The following is a 23211-nucleotide window of genomic DNA, read 5'->3' on the forward strand; positions in this document are numbered from 1 at the left end:
TGGCTCCGGCTCAGGAACAGACACTGGCTCCGGCTCAGGAACAGACACTGGCTCCGGCTCAGGAACAGACACTGGCTCCGGCTCAGGAACAGACACTGGCTCCGGCTCAGGAACAGACACTGGCTCCGGCTCAGGAACAGACACTGGCTCCGGCTCAGGAACAGACACTGGCTCCGGCTCAGGAACAGACACTGGCTCCGGCTCAGGAACAGACACTGGCTCCGGCTCAGGAACAGACACTGGCTCCGGCTCAGGAACAGACACTGGCTCCGGCTCAGGAACAGACACTGGCTCCGGCTCAGGAACAGACACTGGCTCCGGCTCAGGAACAGACACTGGCTCCGGCTCAGGAACAGACACTGGCTCCGGCTCAGGAACAGACACTGGCTCCGGCTCAGGAACAGACACTGGCTCCGGCTCAGGAACAGACACTGGCTCCGGCTCAGGAACAGACACTGGCTCCGGCTCAGGAACAGACACTGGCTCCGGCTCAGGAACAGACACTGGCTCCGGCTCAGGAACAGACACTGGCTCCGGCTCAGGAACAGACACTGGCTCCGGCTCAGGAACAGACACTGGCTCCGGCTCAGGAACAGACACTGGCTCCGGCTCAGGAACAGACACTGGCTCCGGCTCAGGAGCAGACGCCACCGGCTCAAGTGTGTGCGTAGCCCACACACACCACATGGCTGTGGCCATAATGGCCAGTGTCGCGGTCACTGAGGGCTCAGGCTCAGGAACAGAAACAGGTTTGACGGCGGCCATCTTGTCCGGGGACACAGGCTCGGCAGGCATTACGTGAACAGGCTCGGCGGCGGCCATCTTGTCCGAAGACACAGGCTCGGCAGGCGTGACGTGAACAGGCTCGGCGGCGGCCATCTTGTCCGAAGACACAGGCTCGGCAGGCGTGACGTGAACAGTCTCTGGCTGGGCAGACGTGACAACCTCCCTGTTCTGAGGGACGGTGGATGCCTGCTTCCTCCTCCTCCGCCTACATTTGGAAGGGTGAGGTGGTGGAATGGCGGTTGGAAGCTCCAGTGTGGAAGCCATCTTGCCTGGTGACACCGGCGACGAGTCGGCCACTCCTTCTGGAAATCTAAGCCCAACTGAAATATCCCACCTGCTGCGGGAATGAAGATACCCGACAAAGCCTTCAAAGTCCAATATCTCCAGTCCCCTCATTTCCCAGGCTGGCAAGGGATCATCAAGGCAGCAATTAAAAAAATCTTTCAAAGCTGCATCACTATATCCCATGCCTCCTGAAAGAGTCAAAAATGTCTGAGCCAGACAACCCACCGTCTGGCCCTGCTGGCGTAGGACCATCAAATTCTTGACTCGTCCCCTCCTCTCCTTCTCCGTGTTGGGGGGAAGGATATGAAACCCCATAATGCTGGATCTTTAAACGACGGAGTCCTTCTGTCACGGAACGCACACAAACAGGTAGGTAAGATCCAATAGCAATTTATTAGGGTAATCCGTAATCGTAATCCAAGTCAGGCAAAAGGTCAAAATCCAACAAAGGCAGTCCAGAAAAACACAAAACAATACAGGTATGGAAACATGGAAGTGCGCTGACATCAAACAAGGACTCCGTGACAAACACTGAAACAACCAGGGTATATATACACACACAGAACTAACAATGAAACAGGGAACAGCTGGGAACAATGATGACATGGAACAGCTGAACACAATGAACACTCAGTGACAGACAGGAATTGTGGGGAATGCAGTTCATGAATGTGGATGACACCGTGGGGAAGAGGACCTCTAGTGGACACCAGGAATACACAAACCAGACACTGTGACACTTTCTCTCATTCTTAGTAATATGAGTGCACTATCTTTGTATATCTAAAGTCTTTGGTATTAGTCAATATCGGCTTGGCCATATATTATGCACATACTTGTATTTTCTGATGTAACCTCTTCGAATACGCTGAATGTGTTTTAAGTAAGGGATAATCCACGGCTAGCCACGCATTAAAGGATTTTAATGCACGACGTAGAGGCGAAGAACCACCCGACGCGAAGCCGTGGATTATCCCGCTTATACCTTGGTTGTTTGCCAAGTTAAAAACAAGTTAAAGCTGTAACTGATGTTTACAGTGTATTTTTTTAACAGACGTGTAAAAATGACGGTTATTTTCTTAAGTTACGGCTCGTTAGTTCCAGTGCTCCGTCCGCTTTAAATAAAGTACAGCCATCGGATTGCTTTTATTTGAATGAATTATCACATTTATTTAAATTTATTATTAAAAGAGAGAGACAGAGAACTGAAGGAGAAGGAACAGAGAGAGAGAGAGAGAGAGAGAGAGATGCGTGCGCGAGTTACCTGTGTGCGTCTCTTCTTTAAAGTCTAGCTAGCAGCTACAGTCCCCTCGTTGCTTAAGCATAATATGCTTAAGCATTAAAGAATAAATCCATTAAAGAATCATTAAGTTAGCTATATTATAATGATTCTTTAATGGATTTATTAAAATTATTTATGAATGACAGGCAACACTGACAGTGACAAGGAAATATTTATTTGAACTAATCATGTAATTTATTTATTGTTAATTCTTTGTGCCGCTTTTTGTCATTCAACGTCTTCTCCAAGTCTTCTGTTTCTTCTTGTGCCTGGGCCCATTTCTCAAAATTGTCACCATACAAATTACGATATGCAAAAATCATCCATTTAGCCTACCTAAATAAACGTTTTCATATGTGTCTCTCTCTGCTTGCAAGTGTAACTGTGTTACTATGGTTACCAATGTAGCGGATTAATTTTGAACTGTAATCAAACTGACTGGAACTACCTGTGCATTAAACGGTTTTACTGCACACCTTCCAGCCAATCAGAATCGAGTATTTAAACAGCCCATGGTATAATTTATAATATTGCCTTGTGGTCATGTGTTTGTTGTTGTGCAGTCTGATATCCGGCTCCAATCAAGACAGTTTCATACAGCGTGCTCTGAACGCATCTCGCGCGTACACTAACATTATAAAAAGTATACTGGAATCTGAGACTGCTGCTAAGAAAGCCAATGAAACTTCTACTGAGGCTCTGGAGGTACAGTCAGCCACACACACACACACACACACACACACACACACACACACACACACACACACACACACACACACACACACACACACACTCCATGCACATCACTGCACCTTTATTAATCCATCTTAATGATTCTTTAAACATGAATACATACACTTACAGTTTATTCACCTTTAGGTCCTTTGTAAGTCACATACATTTAGAATTTTTTTTTTTTTTTTTAAATGATCTAGAACATAAAGGACAAAGACCTGTCTCTACAAGCTGCTGCACTGAAGAATACGAGTATTGAGCTTGTGAAGGCAGCAGAGGAACTGAATAACAGCAGTCAAAGTAAGAACAGCAAACTCTACTCTGGATCTGGATCGAACCGCCACTTTGCACACTTTTAGTAAGGTACATCTTTGTTGTTGTAAACCTCTGTCTAATGCTGGCCTATACTATATCTTTGTCAGGTTTAAAGCCACGTGTGGACTCCATACAGAAAGGTTTGCAGGATGCAGAAAAGAAGAAAGAGAAGATGCTGCAAGACCTAAAGAACATTCAGGATAACCTTAATGTCAGCCGAGGTCAGAGGTCTTCCATGGTCCATTGTGACCTAACTAATAACAAGCTAAATAAATAGACTACCATTCAAAATGCTGGGGTTGGTAAAATGTTTTCATGTTTTTGGAAGAAGTGTCTTATGCTCACCAATACTGCATTTACTTGATCAAAAATAGATAATACAGTTAAAATATAAATACTGTGAAATATTATTACAGTTTTAAATACCTGTTTTCTATTTGAATTTAGTTTAAAATGTAATTTATTCCTGTGATGTCAAAGCTGGATTTTCAGCATTATTACAGTCTTCAGTGTCACATGATCCTTCAGAAATCATTCTAATATGATGATTTGCTGCTCAATAAACAGTTCTGGTTATTATCGATGTTTAAAAAAAAGTTGTGCTGCTTAATATTTTAGTGGAAATGTGATACTTTTTTCAGGATTCTTGGATGAATAGAAAGTTCAAAAGAACGGCATTTATTTGAAATCTTTTGTAACATTATTAATGTCTTTTTATTGTAATTTTTTATTAATTTAATGCCTCCTTGCTGAATAAAAGTATTATTTTTTAAAAACAAAAATCTTGTTGACCCCAAACTTTTGAACGCTAGTCTATATATTTGAGTCTATCGAAAGAAGTTTAGTTTAATTAAATCAAAACCATGACCTAAACAATGTTGTTGAAATGTGTTTGAAATGTTACAGAAGACATAGCGAACGACATCACAGCAGCTAAGAGTGCAGTGGAGCAGGCTAACAACACGGTGGCTAATGTTAGCAATGCGCTGGCTCCAATTCAGAAGCAGCTGGAGGAATGGCAGAAGCATTACGGAGACTCCAACGCCACCAGCGATGATATCAACAAAGCCCTCAGTGACGCCAATAAGTCAGGTGTGTGATAGTGAGCGCTCATTTGTGAGCGTGTGTGACCTTGACCTGCCTTTCACATAGAGTCCAATGTATTTCCATGTTCCTGTAGTGGTGGCACTGAGCGACACTCTTCCTAAGCTGATGAAGAAGTTGGATCGTCTGCAAAACACCTCATTACAGCCGTCCAACATCTCCGACAGCATCCAGAGGATCCGCCAGCTCATTGAGAAGGCTCGCAACGCCGCCAACAAGGTACAGCTCTTCAAAAAAGAATGATTCAGTGACTCACTTTTAAAGACTTCACTTGTTTCATTACTGGATGAATCAGTGTTTTTGAATGAATCTCTTGAATGATTCAACGGCAGATACATTTAACAGTCACTTGTCGCCACCTACTGGTGTAACGACGCAATCGATCTTTATTAAGTGTCAATTTACTTTAAAAGGTTATTTACTGTATTTTGATCACTACTGTAGACATCAGTGTTTATATCTGAACAATAAACTTTTATCCCAGTACTTCTGTGATCATTTGAATTGCTGTAACACAGAAATAACGATACTGTGTGGTTGAAAAGACTGTTTGTAAAGCCGTTTCATACCTACATGACAACTGCTCTCTCTGGATCAGCAGCAGCGCCAACGCAGATCTGAATGTTCGCTGTGATCGTACTTGTCAAAGGTTTAATAGTCAGAGACGACTCGCTGTTGTTTCGGAATAAGATCGCATGGGTGTTTGAATCGAGATCCCGATCTTTTATTGATTAATTGTGCAGCTCTACAAGATACCAGAGTTTTCTCAGTGTTCCATAAAGTGTTGCTACAGACAATGACTCGACTGTCCTTCCTTCAGGTGACCGTGTCAATGCGATTTAATGGTAAGTCAGGAGTACAAGTGAGGAGGCCCAGTAACGTGGCCGACCTGGCAGCTTATTCATCACTACAAATGTACATCAAGCTACCAAGTGCCGGACGTAGACGACGGCAAACCGAAACCACCAAACCCCAGTTTGTCTTCTACCTTGGAGACAAAGACGTAAGCCAACTTCCTCAGCCTAACAGTGATTTGTACCTTTTGTATGTTATGCATATTGAGCTTTATGATATTTTGCATGTATTATTCTATTATTATTTTAAAGCTGTTTTAAGTCACACATGTATAATTGAATATAAATGCATGCGTCTGTGCTGTATATGTGTTGTAGTCAAGTAAGGACTATATGGCAATGATGCTGGAAGGAACAAATCTGCGCTGGTACTTAAATGTGGGAGGAGAAACAGGACAGGCGCTAATGCCTGCGGGCGTGCAAAGTGAATACTTCAACAAACTCATCCTGGAGAGGTGGGAAACATCATCATTACCAACACACATCTGTTGGGCTTAGACTTCACAGATATTATTTTCTAGCTGTATTTCCTTTACACTTCTACTGTATTTGTGTATTGTGTGTGTTCAGGACTGTGCAGTATGGTCAGATGGAAATGTCCATAGATCGGGAAGGCACAAAAACAGAAAAAAAAAACATTGAGGCAGGAGGAGAAAATGGCCTGCTCAACCTGCCAGCTGAGGACACTGTGTTTTATGTCGGAGGTTATCCCAGCACTTTCAGTGTGAGTAGTGCTGAACACTTATCTATGGAGCGGAATAGAATAGAGACTCTTTTGACTTGAGCCAATAAGCAAACACCATAGTGACCACCTAGAACTCCCAAGCAATAATGCTATAAAGGTTATAAATGATAACCTATAAATGATGCACTAAATATGCTACAGTTCAAAAGTATTTGTTTTAGTCATTAAATATTTTTATTCAGCAAGGATTCATTAATTTTATTAAAATTGATAGTGAAGATATTTATAATGTTACGAAAGATTTGAAATCAAATCGATGCAGTTCATTTAAACTTTCTATTTATCATAGAATCCTGAAATTAGAAATGTTTCTTGAGCATCAAATCAGCATATTAGAATGATTTCTGAGGGATCATGTGACACTGAAGACTGGAGTAATGATGCTGAAAATTCAGCTTTGATCACAGGAATAAAGTACTTTTTTAAATTATATTCTAATAGAAAACAGTTTTTTGAAAATTTAATAATATTTCAGAGTTTTACTTTTGATCAAATACGTAAATGCAGCCTTGGTGAGCATAAGAGACTTCTTTCAAAACATAAAATCTTACTGACCCCAAATGTTTGAATGGTAGCGAATATATTGGTACCATAACATTTATCGGCCGACGTTATAGATATTTTCGGTCAATATTGGATATTTAATCATTTGCCCTGTTTTTAAATTGAGATTACATATGCCATCATCTAACACTCACTTAAAGTTCATCTTTAAAAATACTTTATAATTTAATGTCAAGTCAAGTCACATTTATTATATAGCGCTTTATACAATACAGAGCAGTTAAAAAAAACTGCTATAATAATCAGGAAAATAACAGTCTTAATATCTGCTTAATGATATAATGTACATTTTCTCATACTGTACAATACAATATATTATTAAGATGCATAAATTCACTTGTAGCATTTAAGATGAATGATTTTAGTGTTTCATTTTGTATTTAACCAGAGAAAATATCGAATTTTAAAATCGGACATTGTTTATTGTTTATCTGCAATACAATGAAGCAAAATATCAGCTTATCCTTGTCATAAAGAATTTTAGTATCAGTTTATCTCTAGCAAGAATTATCTGTAAAATCTCACAATCTCAATGTTTGTCTCTCTCAAACACTCACAGCCTCCTGTGGATCTGAACATAACATCTTCAAACTTCTTCAAGGGCTGCCTGGAGTTGCTAAGTCTAAACGAAGAACTAATCAGCCTCTATAACTTTGAGGAAACCTTCCAAATGAACACCAACACTGACCTCCCTTGTTCACGGTCAGAGGGGTTTTATTTGTTTATTGAAGGATATAATCTGTTAACTCTTTGTGAGTGCATTCCTTGTAAAATCACTTCACTAAAAACATGTGTTAAAACAGGAAGAGGCCATCCAGTACACCTGAATGGACAGTTGATGGAGTGTACTTTGATGGATCAGGCTATGTTGAGGTTTTGTTCGAAACCACGAAGGAAGACCGTGGGTTTGAACAGTATATCAAACTCGTCTCGCAAAACGGCATTCTGATGTCGTTCCATAGAGACGTGAGACTTCTTGTCTTTTGTATGATTTGTGAATTTTAGACACGTTCTCCTGAGTTAATGTCATTTTTCTCCGTCGATTGTCCCTTCTCAGGATAAGTACGTGACTGTGGCTGTGTATGGTGGTCATCTGAAAGTCTTCCATAACATTAATGGAACGTTGTCCGAGCCTACCGACCTACAAGCGTCAAAAATCGGCAATGCTCAGCCCAGATTTGTGAGTGAAACCCTCTATTTATTCCTGCCAGATGCCAAGATTGTATCTTTAAGTTTGATTGATTTCAATGTTTTCTGTGTTTTTTGTTTTCAGTTCGATGTTTTCATTCGTCGCACTAGAAATGACATGCTAGTGAGGCTAGATCGTAATATAATCTACACGCTTTCCAGTGAAGAGCTCAGCTTTCCAAAAAGATACTTCCTGGGTGGAGTGCCAGAGGACCAGATGCCCGAGAGGTGACCACGCAGATATTTCCATTGAGAAGTTATATTTAGATCCATTTTGGCGTAGGCTGTGTAATTAACTATCTGTTCATGTCATTGCAGTTTGAAGAGCATGTTTCATAAGCGTGGCTCCATAAAGGGCTGCATTAGGTCCATAAAGGCCTTAAGAAGCTTTGTTCAAATTAAGACCATGCAGAGTGTAGGGATCAGCTATGGCTGTCCAGAAGACCTGCTGGTGAGAGCCTCATCAAACATGCCTCTTTAGGGTTGGGAATCCACATTCAGGTCTGTTCATAGTGATGGAATATCTGCGTTCTTCTGCAATGAGGGAACATACTTGTATTCGCTCAGTTATTTGTGAAAAAAGAGGCCTCCAAAATCTGGGATATGAAGTAACGAATGTTGCTATGGTAAAGTCTTAAAAAATCACTAAAATGTAACTCTACAGGGTGGGCCATTAATATGGATACACCGTAATAACATGGGAATGGTTGGTGATGTTAAAGTCCTGTTTGTGGCACATTAGTATATGTGAGGGGGCAAACTCCTCAAGATGGGTGGTGACCATGGTGGCCATTTAGAAGTCGGCCATCTTGGATACAACTTTTGTTTTTTCAATAGGAAGAGGGCCATGTGTAACATTAAACTTATTGGTAATGTCACAAGAAAAACAATGGTGTGCTTGGTTTCAACGTAACTTTATTCATTCATGAGTTATTTACAAGTTTCTGACCACTTATAAAATGTGTTCAATGTGCTGCCCATTGTGTTGGATTGTCAATGCAACCCTGTTCTCCCACTCTTCACACACTGAATGGCCCCCAAGGTCTCCCGATCTGACCCCCTTAGACTTTTATCTTTGGGGTCATCTGAAGGCAATTGTCTATGGTGTGAAGATACGAGATGTGCAGCACCTGAAACTACGGATACTGGATGCCTGTGCTGGCATTTCTCCTGCCGTGTTGCTATCAGTGTGTGAAGAGTGGGAGAACAGGGTTGCATTGACAATCCAACACAATGGGCAGCACATTGAACACATTTTATAAGTGGTCAGAAACTTGTAAATAACTCATGAACGAATAAAGTTACGTTAAAGCCAAGCACACCATTGTTTTTCTTGTGACATTACCAATAAGTTTGATGTGTCACATGGCCCTCTTCCTATTGAAAAAACAAAAGTTGTATCCAAGATGGCCAACTTCTAAATGGCCACCATGGTCACCACCCATCTTGAGGAGTTTGCCCACTCACATATACTAATGTGCCACAAACAGGACTTTAATATCACCAACCATTCCCATGTTATTACGGTGTAATAACCCTGTACAGCCTTGCTTCAGTTATATACGTGGTTCTATGAATATGCAAATCGGCCCCGCCTCCACTCACTCACACCAGCTCAGACTGAGAACCATTGGGTCGACTTTACTCAAGTTACTGTAGTAAATGCTGCACATTTGTAATGACACATAACGATAATTAATATGATTAGCCTTTTGCTTGACTATGTTATCAATCAGCTTATAATGTGTTGCTAATGTTACACAAACAAACCATGTTCCCGTTCGCCAACTCAGAGTCAGGCATATAGTTCATCATTACATCATAATATACATAATAAGTAAAAATAATAATAATAAGAAGCTAAAATCGCTCAGCAGAATCAGAATTAGAACCAGAATCTGTGAAGATGTTATGATTCCCAACCCTACTGTTTTCACTTCATATGACCTCTACTGTACCAAGTTAAGACGAGCGTTTATGTGCGTTTGTGTTGTCGTTTTTAGTTTACTCGTGAGGCTCATTTCACTGGTGATGGTTACCTAGGCTTAAAGATGGAGAATGTACCCCATCTTCCAGGCAACTTCTATGCTGGCATCGGCTTCAGAACAGATCAGCAAAATGGACTCATGTTTTACCATCAAGTCCAGGTAAAAATTACACTGATCACAGTTTTGCTTATCAAGTCATATTTGAAGTACATAAAACAATATAATGTGTAATGTGTGTGTGTGTGTGTGTCCCTTCAGAGTGATGTGTGTCAGGTGGCCTTAGACAGCGGCCATGTAGTAGTAAGTGCTGGCAACAAAGGAGTCAAGTCTCAGAAGACATACAACGACGACAACAGTCACTATGTTGCATTTTACCGCAACACAAATGGGTGCGCCACAATGTTTGTGTTAGATATATTATTACATTGTGTATGTGTACAGGGTTAAGACTATTTCTGTCTTTGTTTAGGTTGCGTATTTATATAGATGATGTCCTTGAGAGTGGAGGAGAAGCTGTCATTGCGGACACCAGCAGGGCGGCGCTGCAGTCTAACATTACCTATGTGGGCGGCACACCCGCGTCAAACGGCCTCACCAACCTCACCGGCTGCCTCAGTAACTTCTTCATTAAGAGGTGTGTGTGATGCAGAGAGGGAGCAACGATGAATCATACAATTAAATCTTATACCTGTATGAATATATAAGCTGTAGGAAAAGTTCCAGTTAGATCTGCTATTTTAATTTCCGCATTGTGTTCTTAGAACTGATGGAACCAAGGTCGTAGATATGAAATCAGCTCAAGAGGGACACAATTACACATTTGTTTGCCCCGCCGCTTCAGTCCCACTGGAGATACTGGATTCACCACGACGAAACAATGCAAAGGTACTGATTTAAAAACTGAACAACATTTTATTTTATATATATAAAATTATCCTATTAATCACATAAATATTTTAGTATTTTGAATATTATATTGTTCAACATTGTATGAATCATTATATATATATATATATAATTTATTTTTTTTAATGCAGAAGGAAGAGTTCATTTTTGTTAATATTATTTATTTCTTGATTATATTATTTTATTATATGATTAATAATTTTAAATAATCAAATTATTTTAAAAGAGCATATGAAATGTGTGTCTGTTTGTGAAAATGCAGAATAAGCCTCAAGGAAGTTCGAGAACTCGATTGTTGTCCTGCCAGGGTGAGATGTCCGTCCAGGAGGTCGACGCCCACCATTTCAGTGGCTCCTCCCACAGCCGCCTGAGATTTGATTCACTGCCTCAAGCGTTTAGCAAGGCGTGAGTGTTTCAAAAAACTGCTTTAAAAAACCATATGTAGTTGATAAGTCCTTGTTATGACTGATGGTTAGATGGCTTCTGTACTCTTTTGTATGTTTTGTAATTAAAATTGATATTACATGTCAAAACTAAATTATTACTGATTTTAATGATTAAAGCTCCAATATGTAAAAAAAAATTGACCACAAGAGGGCGCAGTTTCCAACAATAACAAAGGGGAAGCTTGATGATGCTATGAAGGAGGTGACGATGGGAGATGTCGTTTTTTAATGCGTTTTCACCATCTAGTGATGTATCTAAATGGAATTTATGAATCATGATCACGGATGAGGTAATTTATTCGTTTTTGTATTACCTGTATGTCTGATCGTATTATTTTATGTCGTGAATTATTTTAAGGAACGTGAAATGTTATGCTATATTATTACAGGCATGTGGTGTAATTCATATCTATTAAAATCATCTTTACTGTAACTATTACGTTACTTGTACAATAAAAAAAATGTATTTGCTTACCTGTCTATCAATACACTCGCGAGAGCAGAGTCTCTATCAAGTCCAAGATTGTCGCGCAGCTCTCTCCATCTCGAAAACGCCTGGCCGATATTTATCCGGGTTTTATTCCTCCGTTTGTCACACAGTCTGCGTGTATCCGAATATGGACGCTTTCGTTTTGTTGCCACTTCAATACTCGCCAAAGAGTAATCGTGATCCATAACAGCTATAACCATACAGTCTATGGCAATAACGCTATAACCACCACTTCCGCATTTGACCATGTGATGTTCCGGTGTGGTGGAATATCACATGGTCCACACCAGAAAAAAAGGATAGTGCGGACATTGCATCACTGAGAGGCGACATTTCTTTTCCGGGACGGACAGTTATTTCAAATCGGAATTTCTCTGAAATAAAAAATCTTTGGAGACGTTTGAGATATTGTAAGTACACAACTGGAGGAAATATATCACACTGTGCAAGTTATTTCCGGAAATTTTATTACAAAATTGTTACATATTGGAGCTTTAACTTTAAGTGAGAATTAGATGACAGCAAATGTAATCTAAATGTAAAGATATGGGAAATGAGCATGCACTATTAAAAATCTGTAAAATAGAACTAATAATGACCAAAAAAGTAACTAATATCGATCAAAAAGCAGCGGTGACGTATAATGCATGGGCATTGTAAACTTCATTTGCAGGCCACACATCTCTCTGGGTGTGCGCGTGAACTCTTCGAGTGGACTGGTTTTCCACGCAGGAGAGAAGGGCCAGAGAACCATGATGCTCTCTGTGTCTGATGGCCATCTGAAGCTGCAGATCAATGGTGGACGGAGGAAGACTAGCATACGCAGCATAAAAAAGTACAACGACGGCCTGTGGCACACGGTTCGTATGTGGATGTGCATGATTTTCTACACGAATGTGCGTTTTTTTTTTTTTTGTTTTTTTTTTTTTTTCAAATCTCAATTTTTTTACATTGAACTCATACAGGTGTTTGTGAAAGTGGAGGGTGACAAGGCCTTTCTGACTGCGGACGGCATCGACACCCAGAGCAAGAAGGTGACGGGTGGAGGGAAGAGTCAGTTTGGTGCTCCTCTCTACATCGGTGGACTTCCCTCAGACCACAGCGCAGCTGAGGTAAACACTGTATTACAGACACTATAGCTCTCTTCAGAGCCACTCAACTGCCACCAAGTACAGTTTACGTTACACCATGACGCACTACGCTACTTCTGACGTCACAAGTTGCGTAAGTTGCGTTTTACACTTAAGTTGGATCTGTATGCAAGTTATTTTACTTTATAAAGTTTTAAATATGGATATTTTCCTTACACAAACTCACCGCTTCGCTTCAGAAGGCCTTTATTAACTCCCGGAGCCGTGCGGAGTTCATTTATAATGGATGGATGCACTTTTTTTGAGCTTCAATCTGATGGTTGCAATCCACTGCCATTATAAATCTTGGAAGCGTCAGGGTGTTTTGTGTTTTTTAATATAACTCCGATTGTATTCGTCATATACACCTAGAATGGCTTGAGGGTGAGAAAATCATGGGATAATCCCTTGCCTTGGTTCATGGCTTATAACGGTTTAAAAGAGACTTTTTAGCAAACCCTATGTGAAAAATGAATGGAAAAAATACTCCTAGAACCAGCTCCGCTGAAAAGGTGAGCAGACACCGTTTCACTCTTCAGGTTTAGGAGAAGGGATTGTACCTATCTGAATATATTCACAGAGATATTGTTCTCAGAGAGCAAATTCATATCAAAATGCTTTTGTGATGTTGACTTGTCTGTGTTTCTGTTTCTCTCTGTCAGGCTGGTTTCGTTGGCTGTGTGCGGGATCTGAAACTGAACGAGGTGCCGCCACAGAGCCCCTCTCACAGTGTGGGAGTGACACCCTGCTACCAGCAGCCCCTCCAGCCCGGGGTTCACTTCTCCAGTCAGGGCGGATATCTGACCATCGGTGAGCCTCTCACTTCACATCGTCGACCTGATCACTCAGTCAGACGCACTTCAGATTTCATTCTCTCCGTCTCTGCACGTTAGATGAATCGTTGATGTTGGGTCGGGACCTCGAGATCCAGCTGGAGGTCCGTGTGGTTTCAGACTCCGGGCTCCTGCTGCACACTGGAGCCAAGAAAACTCACCAGCTCAGTATCTATCTGAACCAGGGCCAGGTGACTCAGCCATGCACTTAAAAACTTAGTAAAGGACCTGTGACTTTTTTTTTTATTTAGGGTCAATTCATGTAAATTGACCGTTCGCAAAACCCCGCCCTCGAACGGCCCTCGTCCAATCCTAGCTCAGCAACTGTAACTAAGGAGAGGGACCTCCGTCAAACATTGCGATTTCAGCAAGATGGTAAAACTATGCGCCAATGGCACCTGCAAGTCTAACACCAGGTACCCCAAAAGTTTAGAGGGAGAGGTCGTTTTTTTTTTTGCCTTTCCAAAGCCCAAGACCCAAGCGGAAAGATTCCGACAATGGATTAAGCAGTGTGGGAGACCTCACTCACAGCTAAATGCCTCGAAGATTAATAAGCATGTATGCCTGCTCTAAGATAACGTTAAGTAAAGCTAGCGAGCTAACTTAGCATATCAATTATCAATAAGTAGTTTAAGTACTCTTACTCTTAAAACACTTTGAAGTTTTAATATGTCCTGTATGAATAAAATTACGGAGTATGTTTTTATGTTTCCACTGTTCGATCGCGCCCGTGCCTCTCTCTCTCTCTCTCTCTCTCTCTGACACACACACACACACACACACACACACACACACACACACACACACATTCCAGGCAATCTTGACATCGGAGCCTGTTCATTATGCTGCGTTCACACTAAACGCGAATAGAGCGTCAAATTCGCGTGTATCGCGTCTAGTTCGACGCTTGAACATTCTGACAGAAGTGTCGCACGGACAAGTGGATCAGCCCTGTGAATCCATTCGCGCGTCCAAAGCGAATAGGACGCCAGCGAGCGAGTGCAGTATGAAATGTTTAAAGACACAGAACATATGCGATGATGAAAGGTTAAACTTGAGAGGTGGGGAAACTGTAAGCTAACGTTACTTGTTTAGGCTGGTCGTCATCCTTTGCTTAGCTAGCATAGCTAACCTGTCATACCTCTGATAGAACAGGTAGAAACTGAATCTTTGTAACCTAAACTAGATTGCAGCCCTTTCTGTCGTGCCCCGGAGGATATGTCTGCTGCATTACTCCAAAACCAATCACTTATACCAATAGGTATGGAGCTCAACCCAGCCATGACTATATGTCTGGTTCTCAATTGTTTGACGGGCGTAGTAACAATAACTAGGGGGCGTGGCTTTTGCGAACGGTCAATTGGGCCCCGTTTTGACATCTTATAATCCAATTGTAATCGGACTAGTCTCACGTCAGTCGGAATGAGTTGGCCATTTAAACTTCATTTGGATTGTAAGAGGTGGTTTAAACCTTTACTAATCCATTCGATAGGACATGTAAATACTTGATTGAAAACCGAAACTGGAAGGTTCTGCGCATGTGCATTAACTTAGAAATAGCGTAATGACGTAACGCCCAGGAAGGAGCAATTTTAGGGCCTGAAATAGATATAGTCACTATATTTACAATATTAACTCTGCTTTTTAAACCAAAGAACTAAAGCAATGGCAGCATGATGGATAGCATGAGTCAACGGAGGGAAATTCATGTAAACACTGTTCAGAGCTCTTTTTAAACAAAAGGTGTCCATGTAAGTGTAGCGATTGATATGAGAGTTCAGAGAATATCAACCACGTCATTTAGGGTTGGTCGTGCTCTCTGATGGTCGTTGGGATGGGTCCATACTCCAGTTTGAAGTGTCTGTTTGTTCTGTGCAGGTGACTGTGTTGGTGAACAGTGGCAGTGGAGAGTTTTCAGTCAGTCTCAGACCAGAGGAGTCACTCTGTGACGGAGGTTGGCACACTATTACAAGTGAGTCAACCTTGAAAAACAATCATACTGCATTTAACACTTTATTTTAAATAAACAATTGGTGTATACTGAATGCTTATCTAGATGTAAAAATGGGTGTATGCTTATGTAGAAGTATTTTACCTGGCTATATGGTAGAAACAAATGTGTGCATTGTATTTAACTGAAAACGAGAATACTTACAAACATTTTAGGCATTAATCATGACTCTTTTTATTGTCTGAAACATTTATAAAATCAAATTTTATTTGAAAATTGAAGGCATTTTGAAAAAGAAATTACGATTAGCTATATATTTTTCTACTTAAGTAAAAGATATCCTAATAAAATATTACCTCTAGTAAAAGTATGTGCTTATTATTTTCCATTTTGGGTGAACAATGTAGTGGAGTTAAAAGTATGATATAATGCTTTGGAATGTGGTGAAGGAAAAGTAAAAGTTTCCCAAAATAAAAATACTAAAACTACAGATACTTACTTATTGCATTGCATCAAAACCTGATCCAAGCAGAATACAGCGGTTCAAATATAGAGATAATACAAGAGTATTTAATCTGTTTGCCATATAATTTCACGCTTTAATATTTGTGATTTTAGTTGTGAAGAAGAGCAACGTCATCCAACTACACGTGGATTCGGCAAGTGAACATGGAGTGGGTCCCAAACAGGGCAGATCGAACGGGGGCAAAGAGACTGTTTATCTGGGCAGCATACCGGGTATGACACCTGAACGCTTTTACAATTGAGAACATGCAGGTTCAAATCAAGAATCTTGCATTGAAATGTGAAATAATGAGGTAAGATGCTCAATGTGATTAAGCCTTTTGTCCTCTCGTGTGCAGAGACCATAAATGTACCAGGTCTCCCATCGACCGTCCTCCCTTTCCACGGGTGTGTGAGGAAAGCCGTACTGAACCACAGGGCTGTCATGCTGTCAAAACCCTCATCTGTGTCTGGATCTGTGGGGACTCAGGGCTGCCCTGCCTTATAGACCACAACTGCATTAACCCCTAAATACTCCACGTACACTGACACTATCAAATCAACAGGTGGTGGGTTTGCTTAGCCTTTAATTTAAACGGATATTTATGGTTACTTTCATGACACCTGTGTATGTAGTTTTATGAACAAGCACTGTAAGTGCCAAGACACCACTGATCAATGACCGGACCAGAGAAAAGGCACTGGATTTATTTTGTTCCAGGTTTAATTAGTACATTTCACTGATACAATCCTGACCAAACACCATTAAATGGGTTTTATGGGAATATTTAGATGTATAAAAACACTGGAGGGGGGGGGCGATTTACTGTGGATGTTCCCAATCAGACTTATGTGCTGTAGGGATTGTGTATTATCATCTAAAATCACTGGAGTTGAAAACTCAAGAAATATTATTTTGTCACTTTTGATATTTTTTTTGTCAGATTCCCTGAAATAGCTGTATTTTTATTGCCAATAAACATTTCCTTTAAGTTTCTTGTCACTTTGATTAACTTCACACACACACAAACTGGCATTACATAATCAATTGTTTAATAGTGTAGCTTTGGACATACAAAACACACTTGAATCAATGAATGATTACAGGCAAACATCTCGGACTAGCGTGAGACGAACACTTCAGAGAGAGAGAGATGATTGTGTTCAGAAGGTCGTTCTAGTCCAAGCTCATGTCCTCGTCATCATCTTTCTTGTCTTTGGAATCACCGTCGTCAGTCTTGGCATCACTGCCCTCCATGGCCTTGGCAAACGCCTCCACGTCTGAATACCAGGACAAAGCAAATGAGAGCTTGTGAGAATGAACGTTCTTTAAAATGGTGAAAATGTAACCTACTTTTCCATATATTTTGAGATCAGATTGTGTTGATTCCAGGACATTGCACAACTCACCTCCTTTATTAGCTGCATCCACTGCTTCAGTGGGAAGACCAAACTGGTTCATGAGAGGGCCGAGCTGACCGGAGGCCAGAGCACTACTGAACATACTCATCGCCTGCACACACACACACATTTCAAGCAATTCAAAACCATCATGTCCAACAGAACACATCTGAAGTGTCTCAGATGAAGGAAATAATCCATTATTTATCGGCTTTAATATATCGGCCACACTTTTTCTTAATGGGGCCGATAACGCTAACATTAAAAATGAACATATATCGGCCAATACTTACATAAGCGCATCTCAAATCAATACTTGTATAATTTGTGCACGACTGACCTGCTGGAACTGTGGAGAGGTCAGTGTGTTCTGGATCTCGTCGGCGTTCTGCGGGACTGATTCTCCTGATGGCAGGTACGGAAGCAGTCTCTGCTGCACTTCAGGGTTCGCCAGAATAGGAGCCATGACATCAGGGGTCAACACACTCGCCAGGTCCACTACAGAGGGAGCGACGGGCAAGATGTTAGAGGAAAGTAAAAGCGGGTGAAGATCACACGAGCTGTCGGTCTCTCACCTCCCGGTCCCTCTGCGGCCATGGCGGGAACGTTCATGGTGGCCAGGATGCTCTGCAGGTCACTCAGCTGGATGGGCTGTGTGCTGGACGGGGGTCCTGCCGCAGGTATGGAGGGGGTCTGGGCCGCAGGGGTGGTGGGGGTCACCGTGGGCGAGCCGGTGGAGGTGGCGGCAGGGGTCACGGGTGTGGTGGGAGCCTGGGTGGTGCTGAGGCGTGCGGTGGATCCAGAGGACGGAGTGGCGGCTGCCGATTGGCTGCGGGAGCTGTGGATGAGGGATGGAAGCCGTTAGATGCGAGAACACTCGGCAGCAAATATAAGCATTGAGAAAACACCAGACATACCTGGAGGTTGAGCTGCTGGTAGCAGGACCTCCACTGCCCAACAAACTGGCCAGACCAGGACCAGCCAGAGCACCTGAGAGATAAAACATCTTACTGACCCCAAATTCTCAAAAGTCTGTAAATAGGGTTATGACTGGGCCATATTGCAATCATGAACATGGAATCTTGCTTAAAAAAAAAAAACACACTCACCAAGTCCACCCAGTCCTGTTGGTCCAATCAGCTGCATGAGTTGGTTGTGGCTCATATTTCCCAGGAGGCTTTGCAAGCCACCTTCTCCTTAAAGAAAAGGATATTTAAAAAAGGGAAATTCCCTTAGTACTCTTGTTGACAGAGCCTGTCCCAGTACAAACACAGGCGCTACAAGTGTGCAAATAACTTTAGGCACAACATATTTACAAAGCTTTATTTACACAATTTAATCTTCAATACTTTCAAATAAACTTGTCTGTTCAGTAGTCCTTATATAACCGATGACCTTATTGAATAATTAAAGTGATGAAAAGAAGTTGCAATATACACTCTGCATAAATACTTATGTAAATTATTTGTAATATCTAATTAATGTAACTTGCACACTAGATTTTTTCTTCTCACATTTCGGGGGCCCTTGAGAGTTTTTAAACATGAATGCGGTATTAGAGATAGTGTGGAATAATGGCTCTGAGCTCTTTTCAGACCTGGGACAGTCCGAAGGTACGTTTACACAACAACGATATCCTAAAAATGGAAACGTTTTTTCTTTACGCTTTTTGCGTACAGATGACAACACTGAGGATCCAGTTGAACGGATAATTTTGACAAAAAAAAAATTCTGTATTCTGCTGCCAGGCCAGTAGTTGGCGATGTCACTTTGTAAAGAAACACAACGTGTCTATAGACGTAATACGCATGCCGTCACAAATGCGCTTGTTTTTTGTAGTTTACACTGATGATAATGGTATAGTTTTCAAAAAATTGCACTTTGAAACCAAAATTCAAATATTTGCCGTTGTCGTGTAAGTGAACGGCCAGTGCGCATAAAGAGTTTTTTGTAAACGGCCCCTGAAACAGTGGTTCCCAAGCCTGGCCCTGGAGCACAACACATTTTAGATGTCTCCTTAAATCAACACACCTGATTCAACTTATCAGTTTGTTAGTTAAAACTCCAAGACTTTAAATATCTGTTAGATAAGGGCCATCAAATGAGTGCAATGTTGGGGGTTCTCCAGGACCAGGATTGGGAACCACTGGTCTAGCGCACTTACCAGGGAAGGAACCAAGGATATAAATCCAAGGATTACATTTTTTGAACTATTTAAATGTTGAAATAGAAAGAAAAATAGAGTCTGAAAGCAACAATTTCACGAAACTAAACGAATCTACAAGAATCATACAAAATGACCAATTGTGGATTCAAAACGGCAACAAGTTTGCATTCCTGATTCACGTACGCGCACTCAAGTGGCCGAGTATTGGGACATGTCCAAAGTCAAAGTGAGAGGAGTGTTCTGCATCTTCTATCACTCACCACCGAGTGCAGAGAGTTCATGTCCGCCGCCTCCTCCGCTGCCCAGAGCACCTGGCATGGGGGGGTTGTTCAGGTACTCGTTGACTTTGCGACAGTACTCCTCATCTTTATCTGTTTTGGGCTCCTTCACACAAGAGAGACGGGACAGCAAGAACAAATGTGATCATGTGGTATTGTACGCAAAAAAACAAGACGTAAAACAGTAACAAGGTACGTTTGTGCACACTGGGAATCCTATTTTTTTCCAAATAAAGACAATAAATATAGCAGTCATTTTACATTCAGCACAGTGAACACGACATGAAGTCGAGTGAACCCGACCGGATGTAGCGCAGCATAGTTTAAAGGCACACTATGCAGCTTTCCGTTTTTGTCAAACAGCGACCCCTAGAGTCGCTGTGGAGTACTTGTATTGAATGTTACTGTCGTAAATAGCACTCGCGCAGAGCCATCTCTGCACTCACGGCCTGATCCCTTCCGCCCTCTATACCGGTACCTGTTCAGTAGGATGGAAGCTGTAATGAGTGGAAATCAGGTGTGGCCCCTTTAAGAGCTGCGTGCGCCCTGTTGAACTGTCGTCGGCAGTCTGTGTTGTATGTGCACCTCGAACACCCCGTGTATGCGGGCTATTTCAGTTTGATGCTCGTTCTTATCCTACTTTTGTTTATCAAGTAAAGCTGTGGACGGTAGAACGGGTGACAGACAGTTACACGAGTTCGATTGGGGAATAAAGTGCAAGTTGTGAGATGACAATCGCCTCTGTGAGTCTGTCTGGCCTCTAATAACTTCATCTGTGAGCTATCCCTATTGTGTATATGTGCAGTGCCGTAAAGCAATACGTTACATCGCGAGACCTGATATCACGCGATACTTCCTGACGCTGAGGCTGGCGGCCTGCCGGCGATATTTTTTTCCCCAGGATGGTAGGGCTAGACTCATGAATATTCATTAGGGAAGTCATCCCTGATTGGTCTTAACCCCAGTGACGGGTAGGTTTAGGGCGGGGTTAGGGGTAGATCATCAGACCCCCAATGGCAGGTAGGTTTAGGGGTGGGGTTGGGGTAGGTCATCAGACCAATCAGGGATGACTTCCCTAATGAATATTCATGAGTCTTCCCCTACCATCCTGGGAAAAAAAATATCGCGGCCCGCCGGCCCAAAGTTGCAAGTGTGGTTTTTCGGCTCACAGGCGCTTGGGGGGCTGCGCGACGACCACCATTCAACCCGGAAAAAATCATATAACTATTCCAATGACTCCGAAGCTGTTCGGTTAAGGTAAAAAAGTTACTTAGTTCACCTTTTAAAATCAAGAAATTGAAGTTTGTGGATCATGAATCTCAAGCGACAGCTGAACTCTCCAGTCCGCATCCGATTCACTTAGACAGACAGTTACATTTTTATGCAGGCTACAAATACACTTCATTCACAGCTTGATCCACCAAGTTTGGAAGGTTTATTGCAGTATTTATTATAAATGATGTATTTTTGCACATCATTATTTTTTTATATTCAAGTGCCCTCATAACTTCCCGCCAGCTGATTTCTTCTATGATGATGATGCGTTTACTGGCGTGGGGGCGGGGCAACCTGTCACTCACATGAGATGCACCAATAGCAAACCACAACCAAGTCATCACTCACTACATCTTTTCTTGCTCGAGAACCGTTCACAAGAATGTCACAACAAGGAAGAAAAGAATATCGAAACTGCTGCTTCCAAACCATCGGCCAAACAAAAAAAACTTATTTTAATAAAAATATGGGCCGTGGCGAAATCTCAGATGAGCGCTCCTCACCTGCATCCAAAAGAACAGCCTTTTAGAGCCAGCCTTGAACTTCAGCACATACACTCGTCCTGTAGTGCACTGACTGACCCGCTTGAACTCACAGTCATCCGGGAATATTATCAGATCCTGAAATACAAAATCAAAACATTGATATCGATATATCTAAAACACCAGCGCTTGACCACTAACAGTGAACAGTCCTCACTCACATCCTCCACATTCCCAGAGGTCCTGTCCTTCCAGCAGAAGTGGATGAGCGAGTCGTCTGTCTGCTGGATGTACACGGATCCCTTGCGTTTGTCCGGGGTCACAGTGCTGCCCTTCAGGCTCATTTTACCAGCCCGGAACTCAACCAGATATTTACTGGATGAGCTCCGGGAGCCAGAGACCAGGCTGGGGAACAGAGCTCCAGAAGACATCCTCACTGGTGGACACACAATACAAACCAGTACAGAGACGTGAAACAAACCAACAGCATTCTGAATCCATATAAATAAGGTTTATTAAAGATATCGGTGGTCATCTTTAGCATGTTGCTGATAAACAACATGAAGCTTAAAGGGGTGAGCAGTTACTCAGCAAGATTGATTAGCATTCTAGCTAACTTCAAACGACACCAAATAGCTAGTATTTATACACATATATTCATCAATAGAAATTTAACAATATATATCTTAAGATATAATATAGCACCACAAGACCTAACCATCTTTTCGTTGTTTGGCTTGTGAAACTCTACACTCAGTCAGTTAGCATTAGCTGCCATGTCTCAACAACAGTGACTGCGCATTTCGTTTCTGGTGTGTATTTAAACGAACCACGCTGCTACAGATCAGATAATAGCGCATTGCAATAAAAGTGCATCATACCGGTGGATAAGTTTAGTCTTTCGTAGATTCCTGCAGCAGAGAGATGTCTTGTACACTCGCTGAAGAGTTGCAGATGGGCTACTAGTGAACAGTGGCAAGCGACTTCCTGTATCCTGCTAGCCGCGCGTTGCTATTGGCCACGTGCACACGTAAGTCAGCATTTGATTGGCTGAATAACTTGTCATTCTTGGCACGCAGCAAATGCTGTGTCATTGAGAGCAGAATGATGGCTCTTTATTTCATTCACGCTCACTCACCATACGAGTAGCAATCAATTCAATATGAAGCGGTAAAATACGGTTGTCGTTAAATTAAACTGTAAGCCATAAAAACATTTTCGTTTCTCGAAATAAAATAAGTGTTAACTGAAATAAGATAAACGGGCTATAAAAACAGCTAGGCTAGTTTACTTCAGTTGGCAACCTTTTTCATTTTCGTTTACTTTAAATTGAAGTAGCCTAGGCCTAGCCAACTAAAATAACTGAAACTAAGTGGGTCATTCTACAGAAATGTCCACATTTGGTATGACAAGATGTCTTAAAATGTATTTCTTTTACTAACATTTTTCTAACATTTAAACTTAGACCACAATATTAAATTACAGTTTAACTTTATGAATAC

At 41.7% G+C, this 23211-nt stretch overlaps 2 protein-coding genes across 5 annotated transcripts in view; one reads left to right on the forward strand and one right to left on the reverse strand.

Annotated features, from left to right (window-relative positions):
* lama5 (laminin, alpha 5) overlaps positions 1-17096 on the forward strand; it is an 87411-nt gene extending 70315 nt beyond the window's left edge. For 2 of the 3 annotated variants that reach the window (XM_081387308.1, XM_081387309.1), the window contains 25 exons: positions 2917-3058; positions 3289-3388; positions 3511-3624; positions 4310-4495; positions 4584-4726; positions 5328-5510; positions 5680-5816; positions 5932-6085; positions 7230-7372; positions 7474-7636; positions 7728-7850; positions 7944-8086; positions 8177-8309; positions 9862-10005; positions 10105-10235; positions 10316-10480; positions 10608-10731; positions 11015-11157; positions 12362-12548; positions 12654-12800; positions 13481-13628; positions 13712-13842; positions 15530-15623; positions 16221-16340; positions 16466-17096. In XM_081387308.1, the coding sequence (XP_081243434.1) occupies positions 2917-3058; positions 3289-3388; positions 3511-3624; positions 4310-4495; positions 4584-4726; positions 5328-5510; positions 5680-5816; positions 5932-6085; positions 7230-7372; positions 7474-7636; positions 7728-7850; positions 7944-8086; positions 8177-8309; positions 9862-10005; positions 10105-10235; positions 10316-10480; positions 10608-10731; positions 11015-11157; positions 12362-12548; positions 12654-12800; positions 13481-13628; positions 13712-13842; positions 15530-15623; positions 16221-16340; positions 16466-16614 (3547 nt within the window). In that variant the 3' untranslated portion in view covers positions 16615-17096. Of the gene's footprint in view, positions 1-2916; positions 3059-3288; positions 3389-3510; positions 3625-4309; positions 4496-4583; positions 4727-5327; positions 5511-5679; positions 5817-5931; positions 6086-7229; positions 7373-7473; positions 7637-7727; positions 7851-7943; positions 8087-8176; positions 8310-9861; positions 10006-10104; positions 10236-10315; positions 10481-10607; positions 10732-11014; positions 11158-12361; positions 12549-12653; positions 12801-13480; positions 13629-13711; positions 13843-15529; positions 15624-16220; positions 16341-16465 lie in introns of those variants that run through there. The other variant, XM_081387310.1, reaches the window with a different exon arrangement.
* Positions 17097-17137: 41 nt separating this feature from the next.
* Positions 17138-23116, reverse strand: adrm1 (ADRM1 26S proteasome ubiquitin receptor). 2 transcript variants are annotated; one of them, XM_081387312.1, is made up of 10 exons: positions 22591-23116; positions 21931-22145; positions 21731-21847; positions 19935-20058; positions 18617-18700; positions 18425-18497; positions 18083-18345; positions 17848-18005; positions 17517-17619; positions 17138-17387 (listed from the first exon to the last, which is right to left on the reverse strand). In XM_081387312.1, exons 2-10 carry the CDS (start codon positions 22138-22140, stop codon positions 17284-17286), a joined length of 1236 nt encoding a protein of 411 aa, XP_081243438.1. In that variant the 5' UTR covers positions 22141-22145; positions 22591-23116; the 3' UTR covers positions 17138-17283. The 2 variants fall into 2 exon arrangements, with proteins under 2 accessions (XP_081243438.1, XP_081243437.1); XM_081387311.1 differs by having other exon boundaries at positions 18617-18703; positions 22591-22798.
* Positions 23117-23211: the final 95 nt, after the last annotated feature.

This window comes from Scardinius erythrophthalmus (assembly GCF_964197995.2).
Source record: "Scardinius erythrophthalmus genome assembly, chromosome: 15".
Classification (NCBI taxonomy): Eukaryota; Metazoa; Chordata; class Actinopteri; order Cypriniformes; family Leuciscidae; genus Scardinius; species Scardinius erythrophthalmus.

Excerpts from the sequence above, each read along its gene's own strand:
- adrm1 (XM_081387311.1), bottom strand. The coding sequence starts at position 22,140 with ATGTCTTCTGGAGCTCTGTTCCCCAGCCTGGTCTCTGGCTCCCGGAGC. Across the intron at positions 18,498-18,616 it reads AACAGGACTGGGTGGACTTG|GTGCTCTGGCTGGTCCTGGT; the intron begins GTGAGTGTGTTT and ends TTTATCTCTCAG. Across the intron at positions 18,346-18,424 it reads ACCAGCAGCTCAACCTCCAG|CTCCCGCAGCCAATCGGCAG; the intron begins GTATGTCTGGTG and ends CCTCATCCACAG.